This window comes from Vanessa cardui, chromosome Z (genome assembly GCF_905220365.1).
Source record: "Vanessa cardui chromosome Z, ilVanCard2.1, whole genome shotgun sequence".
NCBI lineage: Eukaryota > Metazoa > Arthropoda > Insecta > Lepidoptera > Nymphalidae > Vanessa > Vanessa cardui.
In genome coordinates, this window is record NC_061154.1 from 15,352,303 (window position 1) to 15,378,229 (window position 25,927).

Below are 25,927 nucleotides of genomic sequence, written 5' to 3' on the forward strand. Positions count from 1 at the left end.
TCGTGTGTAAATAATCGGCATCGCTCTAATTCGAGAAATATCGATTAATAAAAACCTCTACTTCTACCCTTGTCAATATGTAAATTATGCCTCGTGTAATTTTTTTTCTGTTTATTTGACCTTTTCCGTTACGCTCGCTTTATAAAAAGATACTTACTCAGGTATTTGATTATTTCAGACGTCATTTTAAGCTATAAGAAAAAATAATATGGCGTTAAAAAGAAATTATTGCGTCTAGTACATGCGATTTCATGGTGCCATAGGTTTGTGATATCCAAGATTCCTAACTATTCTCACTGAGTACAAGAAGTATTTTTTTCTTATTAAGCACTGGTTGTCGCTCGCGTTTGTATAGATTATAATATGATGAAAGGGAGAGTAATGCGCTATATTGTACAGTACTGCTCGCTCTCTTGAGTAATGTTAACACTTTCACCACGTGGAAACAAATCGTTACGTCATTTTAAATAGTTAATTTTTTCTATATCTATTTTCAACATATATTTTTATTAATTCAACGTTAGCCTCATATTGTTTTATAAGTTAAAGTTTCAATTTTGTAGTTGAAAATAGATTATTTTAAACTTCTTTATAATGTATTTAATGTCAATTGTGACGTGCATTTTATGGTCAAAATTTATGTTGACCTGCGTGGTTTTCGAGTAGTATTGACCTTATCTTATCGTAGGAATCGACAGGGCGGTTTTTTGTGTTAAGCGCAATAATGATATTGAAAAACCTATCCAACCGTTAAAACCACACTGCACACACGACCTCAAATAAATGAGTTATGATGTTTCGTATATGGTGTTATCGACCAATGCGCCGGCAATAATTTATTAAAACAATATATGATTTGAAATGTTCTACTATTATTCTATTCGAGACAATAATATAGTCCATATACTTAAATATAATTGTATATATACCTATGTATTTAGTTGGTCTGCAGGTGTGTGTTTTATATTACATTTATCTATCTTAGTCGTATCTAAAACTGTATGGGTTAACAGAAACCTTTTGCATTAGACTATAACTAGACCTTTTCCTGAGCTAAGATTGTCTGGTAAAGCCTAATAAAAATCTGTTATTTTGGTTTTATCATAACGGTTTCGTCTTTGTGAACAATAAATCTGAATATGTGCAATACATAATGAAGCAATTGTGTGCTTAGCTGTTAAGTTCGAGTTTAAAAAAAAAAGCGCTCGTGTCGCCAGTCAGCAGCGAGACGGCGGGCGTGGCGAGCAGCAACTGTCCTCGTTTGCCGCTAATCAGCCCCAGTCCGACCCACTACTAATGAACTCCGCTAATGTATAATACTCAAACTACCATTCATCATAAGCAAGTCTACTAACACCCATAATTAATCAAACTTATTCATTACATACGCGGACCGCATTCATGCTAAGATTGTCAAGAGCCTTTTGAGCCTACAGACCGCCGCTTGGTTCACGCGTTACGCAATACATTTCACTTACACTTTAGTTATTTAAATGAGTAATGGAACGAACCTGCAGTAAATATTCAAAGGTAACTAATTAGTTACAAAAGAATTTAAAGACGTCGTGTCGATACCAATGCGTTTAATTAGAATAAAGAAACGATTCAAAAGCGCTACCAAATGTAATTAATAATTGTAATATATACAGATAATAATTAAGTCTTTATTTGTTGTTGACAGTAATATTTGTTTTACGATAAATAATTATAGACATAGCATCGCGTGAAAGTCGAACTAAGACAATGAAGTATTTACATCGCAATGTTAGAATTAAATGTTTCAATGTTTATTTTATAAGAAAATAAATACTATCATATAAACATTAATTTTATATTCTGCTGGCCCAAAGATCAAGTTAAAGAACTGGTTTTAAAAAGTGGTTTTCTTATTAAATAGGACGTTGAACTTTTTGCCCAAAAGTGTTATGTAATTCGCTACATAATTTGTTTTCACTCCGTCATTGGGTCGCATTCTTGATATTAATAATAGAAATAATTACAGATATTCATAATTGAACAAAATATTAAAGAAAACATACCACTGTTCAATTAAGTGATGTCGTATTTATTTTTTTATAAATCGAGTAGAAATACTAATCACATTGCTGTAAACCAAAAGAATAATAATCCTATTATATGCCGATATTTTTCTACATATTTTGAATAATAATATAAAAAAACACAGTGTGCCTGTATGGGAAAGATGATTGCATTTGATATTTTAATCAAGAATGTCTAGAAACAAACTAACCGAACATTATACACGATTCTTTTAGAAATTGAACTGCACATCTAACTTTTAAAGCGACTTCAAAAAGGAGGAGGTTATCAATACGTCTGTATTTTTTTTTATATAAAATACTTTTTGTTTTAAACAGTTAATCTGAACGGCTTATTCTGGTTTATATCATTTGTGACACAGAATTAAATGTCACTTAAATAAACGACCTAGTAACTTGAATTAATAACAATTACGGCTCTATTAATTTGGACCAGGCGGGTGCCAATTTTACTAACAAATTGATACTTTATCGCAGTCAAACCGAAGCGCACCCGACCGAAGTTTTAATCAGAATAGAACTGGGAATATAACATAATCCGTTAAATGTTCGTAGAATTATCTCCGTACTTTTGAATTTAGAATAATGTTTTCTGGTGTAGAAGTCTGACGCTACACTACAGTTCTTGACGCTACATTACTGTTCCCGTCTTAATTTAATAAAATGTATTCTGACACTGCTAAAATTGATACAGCCTTTAATCCTTTATATTGGATACGTTCATGGTGCATTGTTTAATATGTAAACATTGATTGTTTTTCATATAAAAGCAACATGAATATTTGACATATGTATAAAAAGTATTTATAAGATATTCGCAGTGAATAATAAAACATAACACTGAATTACTCTAAACGTTCTCAGAGACGTTCCGCATTTTCCATATTGATTCGATGCAAAATCTTACGATTTATATATAAAAAGAACAAAGCGTTTTTTTAAATAAGGATACGATGCCTTCGAGCAAACCATATTCACTTTCCGCGACTCCATAAACGCCCCAAGAATTTAAAGATATGAACATAAAATGACTGAATATGAAAAATCTTTGAATTCATGTCCCTAACTAGATAATGACATTTCCGATTATAGAAATTATTAATGTAATCATGCCATAATACATGTTACCTATATAACGCGACAATTAAAAAAATAAATCATTATTATTTAAAATAAGGTTATACGTATAAATAATTTCGAACTGCGCAGTATATTACTCAGAATAAAATTGAACCAATCAAATCATTATTCGAAATATAAACACTAAACTTGATTATCGATTGTCTTTCGATCGATTTCTCGTAACGATTAATTGTTTCTGAAGTAATCGTTATATTAATTTATTATACAAATTAGCGTAGTAAGTCGTAACTGAGCTCTATATAATAATAAAAATGTTATTTTTTTGACTAAAAAAACCGGAACAATTAAGAAAACATAAACTTTATAGGTCATGTTATATTATTAGTCTAAACGAAAACAGTCTCCAAATTATGTTGAAAAATTAGGAAATAACTGTTGTAGTTATTGTACTTGATATTTAAGAGTAATACAAGGTGAAGTAAGTTAAACCATAATTATTATTATTAAAAAACACTTCAATCGTTTTCTAACAACGTTAAAAAAGTATTAAAAATTAATGTTCACAAAACTGGAAGATTATAACTGTAATATAACCTTGACTACTTCTAACATGTTCATCTTATATAACGTACTGATTCAGATCTGTTGAATATAACGTGATGGTAAGGCTTTGTGCAAGCCCGTCTATACACACATTAATCAGTGAGCTGTGTTACACTGGCTCACTGATTACAGGCACGGGGTATATGACGTCTTGGCTCCCAAAATGGGTGGCGCATTAGTGTAATGAAAGGAATGGTTAATATCTCTTACAGTAACCACTTACCTACCTATTACATAAAAAAAGAATATTGGCAATAGTAGGTGTAGAGTTCATTTTGTTTTTGTATTTGTGTCGAATGTTTTGCAAATGGGTTTAAAATTGTTACGTAATTACACAATAACTTTGCCACACAACACACTTAAAAATAAACTAAAATTTTTTGCTGTAACATTCATAAAGCTGCGTCGACGATCAACATGAGAACCAATATCGAATACCATTACAGTTACCATAAATAATACCGGTCAGCTAAATATCAAAGTGTCATTCATATTTGCAATATATCATTCATATAACAATATGTAGGTATAAATAAACACTCGCAATATATGTAGGTATTAAAGGGCTTCTCGATGTAGTAGTTTTAAATAACATAAACTTGAATTACATAATTTATGATTTTTCGTATGTAAAATACTAAATGAATACTCCGTAATATTAAGTATGAGCGTAATATTTAGTAAGACCTTGCACGGCCGCAGTTAAACGGCCCATAACCAAGCACCTTTGACCTCCACTAGAGTTCCGCTAAGCGTCGGCAGTAAATTTACATGGAAGGGGTATAATTGTAAAGACATCAGATCCGACTGCAATTTTATTTATATGCTTAAATATAGTATATGGAATAAATGCCGTAATGATAATAATCCTTATTGCCTCATAATTACATATCGTGTCCATTGCTACCGCAGTATATATTTTGTTTGGACGCGTTAATCAATCAAAATGAGAATACAATTGATCGAGCGAGTCAATTAAATATTCTAGCAACACTGCAAGAGTATTCTGTTGAGAAATTTTTCTGATACAGCATTGTGTTTTTGATTTTGTAATGCGATATCACCAATGACAATCATTTAGGTTACACGCTGCTAGTGTTTGCTCCGTATTAAATACTATCGGCTTTTGAATGTTGCTTAGCGAGTGTCTGATCAACGCTTACTTCTTTCCTTCGTTTCTCTTTGATTTTACATTGAAAACAAAAAGACGCAGCTTTGTTAACACACTTATGACACTTTTATAATTGACACAAACTGAAATCTTAGTGTTCACTAATTAAATATTTCTAAAGTCTTCCTTTATTTTTAATTTCGTAGAAAAAGTCAAAAATTAAAAGTTACCTTGCAAGTTTCTTATTATTTGTTTGTCAATATCCATTGAGCAAACATATCGTCGCGTCGCCATAATAAAACAAACACTTTAAACTATATTACAGATGTACTTCATCAAAAATACGTCAAGGTTATTGTTAAATCATTAAATATTACAAACATATACTGGCCATCGCCTTGTAATGTCAATTTATTATGTCTCTCAGTTATAGTAAAGAAGAGTTTAAGACGAAGGCGCTGCGATGACAAGAAATGAATGTTTAAGACTAATTGTAACAATAGGCTATTTGACTGGTTTTTAAAATCAATTTTATATTATTAAGTAGAAGTTAATGAAACCACTAAAAGTAGTGTTTTTTTTATTTCTAGTATATATTTGCCGAAAAATATCATATTAAAAATTCCATATTTAAATAGCGCGCACAAACGCTACTTGGACAATATGGGGGGCAATGGGGTCGCTGACGTCACTTTCCTGTATTTTTTTTAATCTGTGGTACATATAATAGAAAAACAAGGTTTACAAGAAAGTGACTTCATCATAAGCCCGGCCAATCGGGAGCGTTTTGTGTCAAGTGACAAACGTTTGCAAAAATACAATTTTTATTGATGGATTTTTGAATAAATTAAGTATTATTTTCAACTTTAGTTAGTAAATTTTCATTTTTAAACTCATAATATAAACTGATTACAATAATTCACAATTTATTTTTCGCATTGTCAAATAGCCTATTGTAGATTTGAGTCTGTCCGTTCGCCTGGGTATAGATGTAGAGTTTTACGTCGTTCTAACATTTTTAAACGTAATGTAACATCGCGTTTTGAAGTCAAAGTTCCAATCTGGTAGTACATATAAAACTTCTCTTTCGAATTATAATGTATAATAGATAATTATTACAGAAAACGCTTAATTTACAAGTTTTAATGAGCGTATAATTCAGTTCGACAAATGACCTGAATATACTTTGTTCTATTATTATATATATCTACTATTATATTTAATATAAAAGATAGACACTTGTAATGAAGTCTATAAAATAGTGTTGTATAAGCGTTTGTGTTCAGAAAACTATAACCTATCGTAATTGGATGGTTCCATCAATCGGATTAGTAGTTTTTACGCGAATCCGGAAAAGACTGAGAAACAACCATAACCTCTTTATGATATTAGTGTGATACATTGTTACGTGATGCGACATAACAGTTATACGTCAGGCCCGATTCACACGAAAATGTTCTCACATTACTTAATTTTTCATTTTTTACTTAATACGCGTTATAATGCGTTAATTGCATTACAAAAAATCATTCTTCAATGAAACAATTTTATGTCGAGACAAAATAAATTAAAACAATTGTTACTTTTTGTAACAAAGAACGTATCAAAATCTAATACAAAACTTTATAAATGAGTTAGATTTTAGTAAATGATAAATGTAAAGTAATAACTTCTAGACAATGGCCCTCGTCTGGAGTAATTTAGCTTATAAACACAGAGATACGGACGACATACGCAGGTTTCTTTTACTATTTTAAATGTTGTTTATTTAAATTTAAATGTTTGAATATCAGTTGTTCTACTGCCAAACCACAGTCCTCAGTATTGTTGTGTTCCGGTTTGAAGGGTGAGTGAGCCAGTGTAAATACAGGCACAAGGGACATAACATCTTAGTTCCCAAGGTTGGTGGCGCAGTGACGATATTAGGAATAGTTAATATTTCTTACAGCGTCATTGTCTATGGGTGATGGTGACCACTTACCACCAAGTGGCCCATATGCCCGACCACCAACCTATTCGATAAGAAAGAATATTTTTGTGTGAGTAATTACTTATTGTGAGTAATTTATATTCAATCACACAAAATTTCTGATGGCGAAGTCTTAATAGCTCTTCGGAAAGTCTCACATACAATTTTTATCCTATTTATATATTTTTACGATTAATTGAAAATGTGAGTATTTAATTGAAAAATATCTCTTTTTATTAATAAACAAAAATTATATAGCATTATTTTATAACTCAGTCTAGGTCAATCAGTAACTATTTTTAAACGATTGCTGTGGTCGGCGCCCAGCGGTCACCTTACTTCTATAATATACCTATACTCTTGTCCTACTTACCAGCTTGATATTTAAATGATCAAACGCATCTTTATACTACCTGCTTTAATTACATACTTGACAGTTCAGCATTTGCGAATAGATAATAAATAAGATTGGAATTCTAGTCTAGTCATTATGTAAATAATTTAATCTTTAGATTTATTTTTGTCACAATACAAAAACTAATAAATATATCGTAATAGCAATTAAAAGTAAAACACTTTGTAAGTCCTGGTATAAAATATGTCTTTGAAGTTGGTATAAATAATCGTATGGACGTATAGTGCGACACAACATAGAAACAGCTTCCTATCGCCCCATTCGAAGCTATTCGTCGCTATAAATTCTCGCGTCAGTTCAACCCGAGAAAGCAAGTGCATACAAATATTGTCAAATTGATATTAGGTCATATGATATTACAAATTATTACGTTTTGCGTTAAGATCATATTCACATAAAAAATAAATTGATATGAATGAATTGATAATTTGGGATAGCGTTCTTAATTCAGTTTTACGAATTTTGCCGATACTACGTCTAAGTTGTGTCACACTGTACTTAAATGAGCGCTTACGAGATATATTAGAGAACCGAATCTGCCCATGCCGGAACAATACTTGGACACAGTGATGTAGCTTTGTATTAATGTTATTTCGTTAAATGATCCCAGGTGATACTCAAGAACTTAGGTTGTTAAACGAGGTCGCGGGTATTGCTCGTAAATAGTAATATTTCTGAGAAATATAGACTCAAGTGTTACGAAATATTATTTATACGATTTGCTTTAAATTGCATTGCCAATACATTCAAAGTATTACACTACTTGTTATCTACTTCGTGTAATCTACATTCCGGCGAACCGAACTAATAGAATCCATTCGCCAGACCCACTGCAAGGCACGGGTATAAATTATACCTAATGGTTAACATTATTCTGCTTGAAGTTATCTACTATATACCATTAGAGACCGCAAGGCGATACGATACACTTGCATACGTGAACGCGTTTAAGTCTAATGTACTAAGTAACACGTCTATCAAAAAAATACTACAATATATATTTCATGGCTAAACTATCAATGAAAATAAACAAAAAACTTTAATTATTACTACTCAATGCATCGTATATGTTATAAATCGTGATCGTAGCTTCATTATTAAATTAATTTCTTTTTTTTTTATTTCCGTGTTTTGTTTCGATGGCACATATTCTTGAATCTATTCCAAATGATGTTAAAACGAATTATAATTATATTATTCATAATCACTTTAATAATTATTATTATTTGTTAACAATGCCATTAAGTAGAATTTTTTTAATTAAAATCAAACGACTTCTGCACGTCTACGGTAATATATTGTAAAAGATTTAATTCTTTTTTAATTATGACAATAACGTTGTATATAGGTATATGAATAGAACAGTTTTTATGTTTATATTTTAGAACTTCCACAGCTACATTTGTGACGTGAAAGGTAATATTACATCAGTGTTTAATAGGAGATAAGATTATCGTAACAGTGTTAATTACTTATACATTCTATACTTAAGTCATTAAATTGAAAATCAAGCAACTCACTGGACTTAATTAATTTGTTATACATAAAGTAAAATAAAATTAAAACAAAATTAATTAATATAACTAATTATAAAATTATTTTATATTACTTACGAACTTCATTCTTAACAAATGCTTTAAGTTGTAGCTTTTGTTACGTCTTTATTTATAGGCGAAGAATAAAATGTTCAGTTATGTACGCTGTTAGCAAGCTTTAGTGTTATGGTTCTTTTTTTATCTTTTCAATAAATATCAATTAAATTCTAGTATCAACCAATGGGTGGAGTACTAATCCTTAATAAATCAATTAAAAGTTTTATTACAAATAATGACAAAAATATCACAATATCACTCAAAATGCATGGACTAGGTTTATTCAACAATTCAATTAATTATGCAGTGAATTGTTTTTTTTAATAAAAGTACTTTGATTATCGCACTGATAAATTACTTTTAATAAACACGAAATCTGAAAAAATTAACAAGTTGCAACAAAGTAATCTTTGCCAACGAGCTATGTTTGTTCTCTTTGTTCGAAGATGAGTTACCTCTTACACAGATATGGCGGTAAGGTCGGCATCGAATAATAAGCATTAAGTGAGTGATAATACTGATGCCGATGATACGCTCGGCTCTCCATTGTCGTGGTCTCTCGGCCCGCAAACACTCGCCGGATAACGCAGCTACTTATTTCAAAGAGGCCTTTTCCAAGGTCGTTGCCGTTATGAAATTGTCAGCTTTAATATAAAATTAATAGAACACGTTGCGGCCGTAACGGCTGTTGAACATGTCTCTTAACGTTACAAAATATAAAATAAATGTAATTCGACATTTTACTGCCGAAATTTCGTTTAAAAAAAACATTACAACATTTCGTTAAAAATAATAAAATAATATTACAACTTATTCAAGTGTATCCCTTTTTTTATTTGTGGATACTATTAAAACTTAGGTAGCAATAGTATCGACACTAGAGCGTTAATTTTGTCCTATATTATCGAATTGATTGTAGCTTGATGTTTTAAGTCGCATGTATTTAATGACACGTTACGCAAATGCCTTTCCCCGGGCTCTGTGGCGGACGCCCGCAGTGGCGTCGGCGCAAGCCACCTGATGTCAGTCAAACATGATAGCATCGCACGAGCCCACCCGGACACCGACATCTCATTCATTTCACAAATTATAGTTATTATCATAGTCGAGAACATTTCTTTCAATTTTATAATATTATCTGATCTTTCAAATGTTTCGACAGAATTTCCAATATCGGTAACGAAAAATATAGAAAACGGCTTTTAATAATCTAAATCTCAATTCACTTACGAAATTAAAAGATTCAAATAAGATTTGAAAATATATTACGTTGATGTTGACATTACACTAAGAACTAAAATACTTTTATATAAATACTTATAATCATTATCAATTATCACAAACATATAATATTCACAAAATTCTAGGTATTAAATGGCTTTATCAGAGAAATGATATGAAACATATGCAGATAGCATGAAATTATGTATAACTTTCTTTGCAATAGATAGTAAAAGTTAAGTATCAAATTATTCGCCTTTGCATTCTATTTCGTTTCAATTTCACGGTCTTTTAAATTGATAATTCGTGCAATTTTTTATACGTCGCTTGTCCATCAAACTAAATAAATTCACTAAATTCATATAAATCAAAACATCTACCTACCTTACCTAAGGTAAATGTGTATAACACTATTTCGTCGTCGTCAATATTTATTTTACTTTTAGAATTATTATCAGCTAGCATAGAAATGATTCTAGAATATCTTAGGCACTTCTTGTTAGATATATAAAAAAAAATTTAATGTACTTTTTTTAATAAACCGCAAAAATATTCACTTAAGGAAATAAAGGTGTTTTATTAGTCTTCACAATATTAATACTCTTCGTTAATATTTACGAGTTTGCGGTTATTATACTAAGTATACATGATTTCTGTTGCCAGTTGGGTTTCTTAAAAAAAAAATCTTGTTTAACATTCTTTGTTTGTATTTATTAAAGCATGTCAAAGTGACTTTGTAGTCTGTGTGACAACATTGTGTAATCAGTAAATTACGTGTTTAATTAATGTGATCGCAGGGCTTCGTAAGACTTCGAATCCTAACTACCGCATTCGGTTTTCCTTACTTGATTACTCGTACTCGGTGTAGTTCTATAAGTCTTTACTAATATTTTTTGCAGTGACAACATTAAAAATATTGCATCACGAAAATACTCTCAATATAACAATAGAGAAATCATCTATAAAAAATGTTACAACGTAAAGATTTCAAATTTTATTTAGATTCATTTGTTTTACAATTTTATTTCCATAAATTCAGAGTATACACAAATAACATGTGAGTTCTGTGGAAAAAAATGTGATGACGAAGGTACCAAACGAGTCTATACATACTTACATCACCTCACATTCGTAACTTCGTCAATATTAGGTAATGTCAAACTTATTTTTTTTTTTCTACAAAGGTAGTTTTTATTTAATGTACGAGGAATTATATACGCTTTACAATTTTGTTGTAATTATTCAACAATGCTCTAAAAATTTTAAACATTAGAACAATACAATTATTTCTTTTTTCATATGCAAATATCAGTCTACTTCGCCTTTTTGCATTTGTAATGGAACCGATTCCAAATTCGGTTCAAATTATGACTTTCATAAGATCCTCTTTTCTGTTCTTGAAGATATAAACCTTATATGGGCTTTCTTGTTCCCTAGTCTATTTGATATTGTTCAACAAAATCAAAGGAAGAAAGAAACTCAAAACTCAAATGATAAATATCAATTGATATATATTGGCTGCTACGTATGTAAACTATGGAAGGAATATCTGAATTTTGAGACATTTTATATTTATTTAAGTGACTAGCTGTCGAGAGAAATCTTAACATGTAACCGCCAAAGTCGTTAAATAATAGTTTCATTTATAACACATTCATTTATTATTAACCGTAATTTGTAGTCGTTTGAGATTGGCGTTCCATCTGTCATTAAAATAGCAAAGGTAAGGTATTAAAGGTTTGGAAAACATTTGCAATATATTTTTCGTAATAAATCATGGTGAACGGTAATTTTTCTCATTCGTTGTTATTGTCTTCACGTTGAATAATATGCGATGTATATTATAAAACTGTGGAGAATCGTAGGTAGTTCAATTGTTTGATAATACTGCAAAAGTAGAGAGTCATTATTTCATAGTACTAGTTCGTATCTAAGTTGTTAAAATCATCTTAAATAAAAATAACAAACAAATAACATACAAATCGTAATCACAATTAAGTGTTATGTTTCAAGACAAAACTACGTATTCATAAAGTTTGATTTCACAATGGACGTTATTTAATATTACAAATAATGGTATATATTGGTATTTAATTCGTATTCTTATGAGATTACGTACTGTCTTGAAACAACGCCGTAGTTGATTATTTTGTAACAAGAAGAATTAAACCATATGTATTTAAGCAATATCTTAACAAATATATTCAAGAATTTTTTACATAAACTATTGTGCACCAGCTCGAGAGTATTTCATAAAATCAACACAATTTGTTACGTTGATATTCCTTCTCTTAGGATAATTCTAATATGTTTACAATATACAATAATTATATTCTGAAATAAATGCATGATTAGGTACGAATTCTCACGCTACATGTCATGTTTTAGAATTGACAAATAATATCCGGTTTATTAAATTCGCGTTATTATCATATATATTTACAAAATAATTAAAATGACTTAATTTATTTGCTGGCAGGATAATTTCTGTGTTCTAGTTTTCATTAGGCAATCTCCTTGCGTAAGAACAGCTTAGTTCTATTTGCATGGACACCCGTAGGTTCGCCTTTCAATAAAATAATGGAACTATTATACATAAACGCGGTAATATGTTAAAGCATTTTCGCAATTGTAAATTTTACGTGTTAAAACAAGAAATATGTATATTAATTAAGATTAACAAGCGAAAACCTATTTTTTATATCGTTGCTCACATTTAAAGGTTTGTAACGGATATTATATAATACAAGCTGAATTATACGTAAACTTAATACATTTTTTTTTTCAAATACTTAATAAATACTTAGCAAACATATTTATATTTAGTACAGAAACTGTTACTTGTTTCAAGTTTACTTTAAAACCTTTGACTTTTGATAGAGCACTCTGGTGGAACATTAGCACGTAATGAGATCGACAGTGAATATCTTCGTAGAACTTTGAATAAGAAAGATTGGCATGGATTGCGCGCTCGCAATCGAAGTGATGGCGATACAATGCGGAGACCCTGAGCCACATTCGATTCGACGTTAACGCACGAGCAGCGCTACTGCACTGTGCGCCCGCGCCGCGGCCTGCAGCCTCCCTGAGATTACTGCAAATACTGTTATTAAGACCATATCAAATGCCTCTTAGTCAACACCAGAATACCTACGATTATGTTTACCAAAAAATGTTTTCAATTAAAATCACGGTTACTTTAAGGTGATCTGTAAAACTAAATTTCAAATTTTGACAACGTTAAATAACGTAAACATGTTTATTTTGTGTTGGATATTATCAAAACAATATATTATATGTCATGTATATTCATATGTCATACGTGTATTTATATATCTAGTAATTTAATAAATCTTAAATGCAAATAATAATAAAACGCATTAGTTGTTTAGTTCTACTTTGGAATCGTCAAATATAAATATAAATTACACAGATAATTTCGTTCTCAAGAAGAAAATATGTAAATATTATCGAGCAAATAATCGGCAAGGGCCAGTTGCAACTAGCGGCCGATTAAATATTTCAAGCCACTCCACTTTACCGACAGCGCCCATAATTTTAGAGATTTGCGTAATGGCGAACGACGTGAACCTTCTAAAGTTACCTGTTAACGAGCCTGCTCCGACGCAGGTAACACAATAAACAGGTGACAATAACGAATTATATTATTATCTATCTATTATTAGTAAATAAATTAATTTAATTTTTAATTGACATTGCACTGAAATCCATGATGCAATCGTATTGTACTATTTTCATTGTACTCAACCCTTACTGGAATGAAGTGTACGTGGCGATAAGGCTACAAGCCTTTCGAGTAAATTGCCTCACTGTTGCCAATTATTATTCTACTGCCCATACGATGATGGGTTAATTTATATGTGAATATGTATTCAGATTTAGAGTTCTCGAATTTCAAATTTGAATAGGTTTAATAAAAGAGTAACTAAATTATTGTGAAACATTTAAACAACTTATGTGTAATTGCATACGCCACACGGCTATTTGAAAAGACACACGGAGGGCGCGTTTTGGTTTTCACATTTTCTTTTGTTGCTTCACCATAATGCTACGGGCGATCTACCTAAAATCTTTAGTTATAAGTTCACATTAAAAAGCATTAAATATCGATATAAATTTCTGATTAATCTAGGCACTAATTAAAATACGAATCAAAATAATCGTGTTTCACTCCATATAAACATTTAAATACCTACTTTATTAAAACATGTATTAAAGTATGTCCATGTTTAGATATAAATAAACTAGGTCGTGATTTAATCATCATAATTTTTTTATAAATTGTGTAAGTTCTTCGATAAAAATTAATCTCAATTCAATAATAAATCATTTTTAATACTTGTAACGCAACAGAATCTTTGATAAGAATTTACAGAAATTTCAATCGATTTTTCCTTTCTCGGCAATGATTCTGTTATAGAAATACTAATAAAAACTTGACTCTATTTTTACTTTTACCTCTTTACTTTTTCTGTACATAAAAAATCCAAAGTCTATTTGATCAAGACGCCATTTACATTACGATTTAATTCTAATATACTGTATATTTTGTTTCAGGGAACAATACATTTTTAACGTATTCGAGGTCATCGTTAGTACCTTAGAAACGAAACTTCAAAGAATTGAAAACTTGGATAAAGCAGTTGAACACCTTATGAGAAGAGTTGAGGCGCTGGATTCACGAGTTAACGATAACATTCATAAAACGGATGCCATTATATCTAAATTGGGTAATTTAGATCTAAAACTGTTTAGTCAACTAGCGCAAAGTGCAGAAGAAACTGCTACTGAGAATAACAACAGGAAAACTCATGAGAATAAACTTAGTAATGCACAAATGCTCGATAAGAAACTAGAATCGTTAGATCAAAAAGTTTCTGATATTGACACGAAATTAGTAGGATTGAAAACCCAAATAGACAATAATTTCTTGCCCGTCGACGACATCAACGCCGAAGCAAGTGAAAAGAAGCCAATCAATCTTAATGTTATAGAAATCGCAAAAAGCTTGAACACGGAAGTGATTAACGAAATTACTAAAGAAGTCGATCAATTGAGATCATCAATGTCAACAGTAGATCGTAAATTACAATTTCATATAAATCTCGTGTCTGAAAATTTAGGAAAAGTGTTATATATGGTGGCGGATGTGCACGCCGCGATAGTCGAACCTGAATCTGCTTCGATAAATGTAAATAATATATTTAAAAATCGAACCGTTACAAGCACTGCCTCGCCAGTAATGAAATCCAGTAAAATCGATACCCTCGTCAATAAAATCATTCCGATGATGAGCGTTTCTGAAAAAATGGACGAAGTATGGGATGTGGTCGTCGGCACAAAGAGTTCCGTAGACGATCTCGTACCCAAATCAGATGAACTTTTGACGCAAACTCAGAGGCAGGAACGAGCTATAGGGCAGATTCATAATGACTTACGCCTTAAAACAAATCTCATTATTGAAAATCTAGATATGGTAGAAAAACGTCTCAAGAAACAGGAGGACGACGTAGCGACTTTAGCTCAACGGCCAGTACCAGCTGAGTTGCTGTTGGATCCCACAATAGACAGACTAGTGGAATATGCGCCGAACAGATACAGAGTGGAGGAGCCCTCAACAGATCCGATCACTACGGTTGCATACACTACCCCTACGACCGTCATCGGAAACAACAGGTGAAATCATTCTAAATACTATGGTTAATTTTGCGAAAGTTTACTTTGCGTGTGTTGATTTTGCTTTGCGTTGTGCTAATTAGCGAACGTTATTAATAATGTAATGCAATATCAAAAATGTAATTCAAATTGTGCACTGAATTATTAAATAGGCATGCGAAAATTTTATATATAGAGTATTTAGTCTAATAGTGATGTCGCATACAGCCCGAGCAGTCCGAGCAATTCGAGCGCAAGTCCTACGAGCGCCACTGTAACAGTGACACCGACAAGCACTGGCAGTAGCGCAGGCCCCACCAGTCCTAGACCCACGAGCCGCAAGGGCGGAATCATCTTCCCGAGTGTGAAGAACAAACCAATCATCGGCAATAACACATTCGCTTCCGAAATTGTCGCCAACTACAAAGACGTTAAAGTGAGTTATATACCGTATCGGTTAACAATGATCATTATTTATCAATCGGACTTAAGCAATGCGACGATTTTTAAACGAACATTCGTTTACTGAACATGTTACAGAATTGCTGTGCGAAGTATCTTGTTTAAGATTTTTTTTGAGCAAATCAGCAATATTACTCGCTTGTGCTTATAACAATATACTTATTTATTTATATCATTATTAACATGTTAAGATTTATCTATTAAACCAAAAATTAGAAATAGACACTTATTCTGAGCTAGATAAATAATATATTTATTTAAAGGACTACTAAACGCTACAATCGTATAATACAAAAATAATATATAATTCGGTGAGCATTTTTAAAGGAAACTAGATTGTGCAGGACACAATTGTCCGTTCCTTCGCTCGTATAATCTGTAAACACTTATCAGTCACGACTACGAACGGAGACCGTTCAAGCGCAGAACTACCGACGTGTTTTTCGAGGTAGGGGAGTATGAACATCCTACAGATTCCAGGTTACCTACCTGGAATCCTTAAGATGGAATCTCAGAATTTTCTCGCCCAATAAACCTTTTCTCTATATCTGTATTGCCCTTACTAAGGTTTGAACTGAAAAATGTTTCGAATGTAATGTACCGTTAAAGGTCTCGTATCATTAAAACACTTTTCCAATAACCAGAACAATAATATCGGTATAAAGTAATAGTAATTAATCACCGTTAGGTAAATCTAAGTACAAATATAATAGGTAATTCGAGTTAGTTATAGAACAGGGCGTTTCGTATCTAACCGAGTTATTTTGTAGGAATTTTAATCAGTACCGTTTCCAGTTTGTCAAATGAATGTAAAATGCACATACTATTTCTATCCACTATAGTGACTACCATTTAAGTCTCCTAGTTTAGCAATAAGGAACACTACGCAATATTTGGTGGCCAAGATATCCATTCACTAAACCACATCCTGCGACCACTATGAAAGGTATAATTAAAACCGAAGTATACGGTTACATTGATACACTTACCAATTTATCTAATTCTCTCGTTTGTTGACCATTCGACTGATTGTTGCATCTTAATAAATAATTCTCGTGTTACGTACCATGTTTTATTCTACCATGTAGAATCACAGTTGATGGTTGTTAATAAAAAAATTATAATAAAGAATTTTATAGAATAAATATAGCATTCAATTTCGTTACCAATTAGGTAATTATATTTTTCTTACTATTGTAAGCAAGCACTGCGTATAAATGTCTTAATAATAAAGTATATGGTAATACAGGTTCTTAAAAATTCACCATTTTCTCCTTTTGCCATTACTGGTACTATATTTAAAATAAAATAATGTCATAACTTCAAATAACAGTTTAGTAATAACAAGGTGTTTAATGTAATTGTGAAGTCAACGTGTCTTTCTGTATCAATTTTGTAATATGAAATATACACATTCAATCGAATCTTTTATAAATTTGCTATCATAATTCATAAAACTGTAAAATATTACAAAATGTATTTCTCGTGATGTTATCATCAGAGAGTAAGAAATCTGAACATAATTACAATACAATCTAGAGGCAAGTACCGCGCACTGATAATGTTACAGTAATAACTGGTTTCCACGTAAATGTATATCTACTTTTGTTCTTACTACAAAATAAATGTCGCAAAGTGGTACAGATTCTCCATTTATGCTAAAATATTCCCAATGTCGTATGTGTCATGAATCCAGAAGCATTTAAAAAAGATTTGTTTATAATAACTTCATTTGTCTAAAAACTTTTACATCGCACATTGAAACGAAACTCTATTCAACGTTTCCAAAGTGTGAGTGTATTTGAACTATTTCGAAACAGTACGCATGATTTTGTGATACACATAACATTACCCGTTTTATATTACAGTTGTTATATCATGTGTGGATACGGGCTATGGCAGAACGATTTCAATACTGGTATTGAAAATGGGACTCCAAGCTGTGCGCCAAGAGTTGCGCGCATGGAAAGTTGATATCGTTACGTAAATCTGGTTCATGTACAATATAGTTAGCAGGCAGTGCTTTTCGCGACTTTGTCGGCTTGCAAAAACAAGCCGTTCCCACCGAGTGACTATTACCAATGCTTACAGCATATTATTGTTCCAACCTACGCTTAGTTATGTCGGATTACGTCGGGTATCTTTATCGAGTGATGCGAAAACTTCAAATTCACTAAAATACACATCGGAACGCTTTTTTATTTCACTTATCAGAAAAAAGTATTTTCGTATAATGAATTAAAATAATATTATACTAGCGACCCGCCCCGGCTTCGCCCGGGTGCAATACTCATACTAAATATACTATAGAATTTTTTTATTTAAGACATCACATTGCAAACTTCTAAAATTAACAATGTTTCTTAACTATAATGTTCATGTATTATATTCAAAAACCTTCCCCTCGAATCACACTATCTATTAAAAAAAACCGCATCAAAATCTGTTCCGAAGTGTTTAAGATATAGGAACTACTAAACGGCTTACAGTTAGGGTGCGACTTGGGGCAGAATTTCTTACTGTCATTCATCAAATTTTGTGTACATGATGTGATGCCATATGATGCCATTGTGTATATGATGTACGACATATATCAGCTCTTTTGCAAAGATTTTTTACTGAGGCCGATTACAGCTCTTTCGAGGGTGGTACCTTGTAGTTTATGTCGCATGTATTAAAGCCGTATTTTCGAAAGTCTATTTTTGCTTTATTCGTAAGTTTTTTTTTGAAATTGTCCTTGAAGTAGTTTCCGACTCATATAAACGGCACGCTTAATCTGTCCATGTTAAGAAAAAATTGTTAATCTACATCAGCTTCACTTAAAATCAAAAAATCACCACCGACACCGACTTCAAATATATCAATAATTATAACTACACTACATAATCGTATTTCGACTTTTAAGTAGTCTAATTTTTCATTTCATTTTACTTAGGAGGACTCTAAAAAATATGTTAAATACGCAATTATTTTTATTACTTTTTAGCGCACATTTATTTGTTTTAAAATAGTGTTTTATTTGAAATCTGTTATTCTTTTTGTTAATTTTTTTATTTATGTACGAGTACTAATTGTAGTGATAACAAATGGCTACAATATACAGTTTTCACTCATTAGGAAATTCAAACCGCTATAAAAATATTCATTAAAATTACATGCTGTAAACGGCCATATTGATCTATATTTAATGCACAATTTATTTAAGGTACCTAATTGGATAAGGATTAATGTCATATTGCTTAAAATTGCTTCGAAAATAAGCCATTATTTCTCGTAAAAATAAATGATAAAAAAATGTTTATTGTGGGTTATCTTTAAGAGATAGACATATACCATTGCTGACTTTTTTGTAGACATTTTTAAGGTGTATAATTCTGTAGTACATTATTTTAATCTATCTAGTGGGGTTCAGCCAGCGTTTACAATGTAAGCGCAAAAACATTAAAAAATTTACGACATCACATTAGAAACTTTTAAAATTATCAGTGCTACTTAACTAGATTGTCTATGTTTAATATACAAAAACTTCCCTCTTGAATCACTCTATCTATTAAAAAAACTGCATCGAAATCCGTTGCGTAGTTTTAAAGATTTAAGCGTACAAAGGACCATAGGGACAGAAAAAGCGACTTTGTTTTATTCTTTGCAATATAATCCTCCATACTCGAGTGGTGTGTTTTCCACCGGTTTTCATGGGTACGCCACTCTGAGGTCCCGGGTTCGATTCCCGGCCGAGTCGATGTAGATTACCATTAGTTTTCTATGTTGTCTTGGGTCTGGGTGTTTGTGGTACCGTCGTTACTTCTGATTTCCATAACACAAGTGCTACTTCAGCTACTTAAATTGGGATCAGAATAATGTATATGATGTTGTCTCATATTTATTATTTTTATTAAAAAAAAAATTGAAAAAGTTATAAAGATATTAAATTAAAATATAAAACGATTTTAACATTTTAATTATACATTGGATTAAGTAAGCGTGATTGGGTAAAAAATGTAATATATTTACAAAGTAAAATCATTGTACGAGTCGAATTTATAAACTTACTGTTACATGCTTATACCATACCCTCATACGGATTGTTGCAACACTAGGTACACTTAATCTTGCAGAATATATGTTTCTATATATATTTATTACATAAATAGATGTATGTGTGCAAACATATGGTAAATATTGATATACTGTATAAAATATACATTGTACTTTATTATGTAAGTATTTTAAAATAATTAATTAGTAAGCATAAAATATCGAGTTATTTAAATGTCATAACACATAAAATTGCTTTCGATGTAATTATTCTATTAAATTTATTATAAATTAACCTAAATAATTACGTACGCAATTAATTCTACTTAAATCGTACTGTGTATCCTTCAGTAACGGAAAAGAAAGCTATAACAAAATTTAAAACGTAATTTAAATTGGTATCGCTTACTATGCTTTGATGTCGAAGGTGTGTCGATTTCCGTTACAATTTATAAATTTAATAAAATTAATTTTAATTAGCTCATATCGATGCATTGCGATATTTTATACTTATACTTTGATATTATTTAAACATTGCGTGAACGTATTATATAATGTATGGATGTCTAAAGCGCTTTAAAGCGGATGATCCGTTTGAGATGATCTACAATGCGTTATGAAAACTTTTCAGGGCTACTCGTGTGTCGACCTCTTGAACGCTGGGATGCGAGAGTCGGGCGTTTATTATCTGCAGATAAGAGGCACAACATACTGGTTCTTGAAAGTATTTTGCGAGCAGAATGTCGCTGACGGCGGGTGGACGGTAAGATTATCTCCAACGAACCAATATTTATCGCCTTTTTTATCTTAACCGATTTATATCCAAAACAGAATCCACTTACGATGTAAATTCATGTTATCTTTTTTGTGAAATGTTAATATATATAGTTCTATCAACATCTTTCATGGACAGGCATTCACATTTTATTCTGCTTATTATAAATAAAAGCGTGCCTTTTAATTTATTTTAATTATAATGTTTTTACTTACTTTATTTACAAATCGGTCAATAAACTGGGAAGTTTGTGGCATTAAATTAAACAATATATCTTATGATATTTCTGTGCTTATTAAATTACAAAAAAGCTCCACTTGTTAAATTTACAAAGCCGGACAAAAGCTGTTACAAAAATACGAAAATAAGTCTTAGTCTGAAGCTTATTTTAATTCCCTTCAAAAATGCATTAAGGAATTGAGTTGAGGTTGTACCTGAATACAACATATTACTATTTGGTTTTTGGAACAATGATTTTTACTTTAGCATTGGGTGGTATTACTCCAATATAATCCCATTTCAATTTCCTTGCTATAATTAACAGCAGCGAAATTATTCACTTTATCGTTTCTTATTGATTAACGTACAGAATACTCTTAAATTGGTGAAGTGTCCACGAATTGATTCAAAAACAAAAACAGAATAAAACGTAGACTAAAAAATAAGCTTATTCAGCAACTCTGAGATTTTATATACACTATCAAATGAAAATACAAGTAATTAGTCTTATAAATTATGTCAAATAAGTTAAACAATTAATTGCAGGTAATTCATAGACGTGATGACTTCGGTGTTCCGGCTGAGAATTTCAATCGCGATTGGAGTGACTATAAGAACGGTTTTGGTGACCCCAGCAAAGAGTTCTGGCTTGGCAACGAAAACATATATATGCTAACCAACAACGACGACTACATGCTCAGAGTTGAATTAGAGGACTTTGATGGTAACAAACGGTTAGTTATTTTTTTGTTTTCAATCGTGACTAGTACACCTTATACTCCAAAATAAAAAAAATATCTAATTACTAATATGAGCGTCGCTTCAAAAAAACACGGATTATTTTCACTCCAAACTAGATTAACACATTGACATATTAATCTATATTTCTAATAAACGTTTGCAACATACTATTTATATATTTATATATAGCCAAAGTGCCATATTAACAAGTTGATATCAATGAGATTAGGCTTTTGTGTAAAATCGAAAAAAAAATATTACCTCTAATGTTAGAAGGAAACTCTTACTTAATTTTAAAAAAAATGTATTGAAAGGTACATTCTTTAGTAATAAATAATAGTTTTTAATCTTAACAGAGAGATTATCAAATTCACGAGTAAAGAAACTTCCACCTTACAGTGAAATTAAATTTACATTTTATCAACGTATTGTATAAAAACTTTTTAGTTATAATATTAATTAACGACTAACTATTATATGGAATAATTTATTGAATACAATTTAAGATCGACGGATTTATAAAAATGCTAAATATTATTATAAACTATAGCGCTAACAAGAAAGCTTCTGCGTTCCAGGTACGCGCAGTATTCGCACTTCAAGATCTATTCCGAAGCGGAATACTATAAGCTTGAAATAGAAGGCTACGAGGGTAACGCTGGCGATTCTCTAAATGATCCGTGGTATGGATCCAACAACAGCCCCTTCTCTACTTACAACCGGTAATTATTTGTATATTTATTGTATAATGAACACGCTTCAGTGACGCTACATGTCACTATGTCACTACAAGTAAATATTTGTAGCGACCTCTAGGCTATACTATAAAAATGCAGCAAGATATATTTCAATATATACCGTCAAGAGACCATTTATGATTTATCTAATCTGAGTCTTTCGGCGATTTTATGTACATTCAGTTACCGATACATGCCAACAAGATATTATTAGTAAACCTAAATTATTTTGAATCCCTTAGAAATGCAATTTACTTGTTTATTGTATACCAAATTAATCCCGATCTTATTAAATAAAATTAAAAAAAGGCGATAAACGATAAGAGCGGATTTGTACTATACACGTGCTCTACAAATGTCCTAAAAGTTTCACACGTTATATTAATATAGAAGATAAAAGCAGTAAAATAATCAAGTCATTAATTTTTATATGAATTATTTAAATTTTCATTATTACATATAAATTATTATTTTAATTTTAAGCCCGTCTGGGTAGGTACCACCCACTCATCAGTTATTCTACCATCCAATAACAGTTCTCAGTATTGTTGTGTTCCGGTTTGAAGGGTGAGTGAGCCAGTGTAACTACAAGCACAAGGGACATAACATCTTAGTTCCTAAGGTTGGTGGCACATTGACGATGTAAGGAATAGTTAATATTTCTTACTGCGTCTTTGTCTAAGGGTGATGGTGACCACTTACCATCAGGTGGCCTATATGCTCGCCCGCCAACCTATACAATAAAAAAAAATTGAAAACTTCGATACTGTTACAATCATGATCACGTGGAATTCTGGCAAAATTCCTAGCGGTATTTCCTCGCTGCTCTGAGCGAAAAGGCAGTTAATGGAACAGTTAGAATTAGTTATATTGAATTAGTTGTATTGCAAATTATTTAGATACATATTCAAAAAATATACCAGAATGTTTGAAGAAGTACTTCTCCAGTGTCGAATTGAGTACACATCGTTACGTAAGCGCTGTCGTCTGAGACGCAGTGTGCACGTCAACGCTTACAGCATCCATAGCAGATAATTTACATGTGTAGATGAATAGCATTAAAAAAAATAGAAACTGTTCAAAGGGAGAAAATGTATAGATTGATTGTAAATATTACACGAAGTAAAAGAAATATATTTAATGAGGTTACTGTTCTAAAACGATTGCTTAGAACTAATATTAATAACGAAACTAATTTAAAAATAAACATTCTAAAATTTTCTTTACCACCTTAATTGCTTTTTTATGGTACGGATTTAATGCGGTCGATTAAAATTTCGTGGTAAATTACACCGTTTAATCGACTGCCACATTGATCTAGTGAACTGATGAAGCATCCTAAGGCCAAACTCTAAATAAATAATAGTAAAAGTATCTATTAATAATCAGAGTTGCAGTCCGAATTTGAAAATTGGCATTGGTACTCACTGTTAGGGAACAGATAACTTGCAATATATCTCCAACGCCGTGACAGGAATCGGTCTTTGTGGTATCGTCATTAGAAATGAAAGACATACATATATATATTTTGTGTACCGAGTGTAGTATATCATAATCCATAGTAATAAATAGTTCCTATCAGATGTATTTATAGCTCTCGGCTATTTCTTTTGATTTTACATTTTTCCTACTTTTTTTATGAAATTCGTATGAAAATAATATTCAATTTATTGATTGATAAGATTTATGGATAGAACTTTAAACGTGTTTAATGATTTAGTAAAGTACCCGCATCGTCAATTATTGTATTTAGAAGTTTATAAACAGTCTAACTATACAAAGTACTTATTGACTTTAAAACTTCTGATTTCATCCGAACTTGTATTCGTGTTTCTCTAAAGTGTTATTATCGTCTCTTTCTGGCAAGTTACTTTCTGTATATTGATTTCCCTTTTTCTACAGCGTTTACGTTTGAGGTTCGATTTTAGGTTATTTTATTAATAGATCGCATCAAATGGTTTGCTGATAACCATCTCAACTCTCTAAGATTTAAGTTAAAATGATATTCACTTTTTATTTGTCAAGAATGATTGTGTTATAGTAAATACTTTCGAAATATATCATTATAATGTTTACGAAATTGAACCGATTTCACTTGCTATTGTTTATAATCCTATCCCCAGGCACGTTTTTCTTGGCACTATGAAACAGCGCGCGAGACGGTTATGCAAGTCCCCTTAGGTCTTAAACCACTTCTGAGTTGCCTAATACGACATCAGATAACGAATTGAATTGTATAATGACTTTGAAGTCACCCGTTGAAACTTCTGCAATATCATTAAATGTGTCCCCCTAGTCTGATTATCCAATATTATAAATACTACAGTAAATCTGCTATATGTCTGTCTGTCGGTCATTAAAGATTAAACTACTAAACCGCATTTGTTGATATTTTATATTAGGTAAGCTTAAACTACAAAAGAACGACATAGATTCTTTATAAAAAACTCCTTACGGTGAATAGCTGAAGAGCAGGCAAGCACCAGTATACACATGTGGCCCAGTGGTTAGAACGCGTGCATCTTAACCGATGATTGCGGGTTCAAACCCAGGCAAGCACCGCTGATTCATGTGCTTAATTTGTGTTTATTATTCATCTCGTGCTCGGCGGTGAAGGAAAACATCGTGAGGAAACCTGCATGTGTCTAATTTCATCGAAATTCTGCCATATGTGCATTCCACCAACGCATTGCAGCGTGGTGGAATATGTTCCAAACCGTCTCCTTAATGGAAGATAAAGCCTTATCTCAGCAGTGGGAAATGTACAGACTGTTACTTACGATGAATATCTAAAATGCTATTATATATTTTGACTTTACAATAACGTTTTTAATTACAGGGACAATGACAGATCTTCGTTGAACTGTGCTTCTATGCTAAAAGGCGGCTGGTGGTGGAAATCCTGCGGCCGTGGTCTCAACGGTCTCTACCTTCACGACCCTCAAGATCTGACAGCACGACAAGGTACTAATTTTTCCGTCGTGTAAAGTTATTGAAATTTATATAGACTTAACTTAAAATTATACTTGCGAAAAGTTTTAATTCGTCACTTTTTTAGTTTATATGGAATGAAAATGTAGAGAATCCACATTTTATATCATAAGAATATCACAATATATCTTTGATATAAAATGTCACAAATCAGAACATAGAATTAACAAATTCAAGTCTTTCAGTATTAAAAATATCCTCAGAAGAATTTGACTTAACATTTGGCAGGAAAAATAA

General features: G+C 31.4%; 1 protein-coding gene across 1 annotated transcript in view; it reads left to right on the forward strand.

Moving 5' to 3' along the window:
* LOC124542916 (angiopoietin-related protein 2) overlaps positions 1 to 25,927 on the forward strand; it is a 57,610-nt gene that overhangs the window by 30,062 nt on the left and 1,621 nt on the right. The window contains exons 2-7 of the mRNA XM_047120848.1: positions 14,633 to 15,751; positions 15,959 to 16,166; positions 20,859 to 20,990; positions 21,768 to 21,955; positions 22,541 to 22,684; positions 25,539 to 25,663. Coding sequence (XP_046976804.1) covers positions 14,633 to 15,751; positions 15,959 to 16,166; positions 20,859 to 20,990; positions 21,768 to 21,955; positions 22,541 to 22,684; positions 25,539 to 25,663 — 1,916 coding nt within the window. The remainder of the gene's footprint in view (positions 1 to 14,632; positions 15,752 to 15,958; positions 16,167 to 20,858; positions 20,991 to 21,767; positions 21,956 to 22,540; positions 22,685 to 25,538; positions 25,664 to 25,927) is intronic.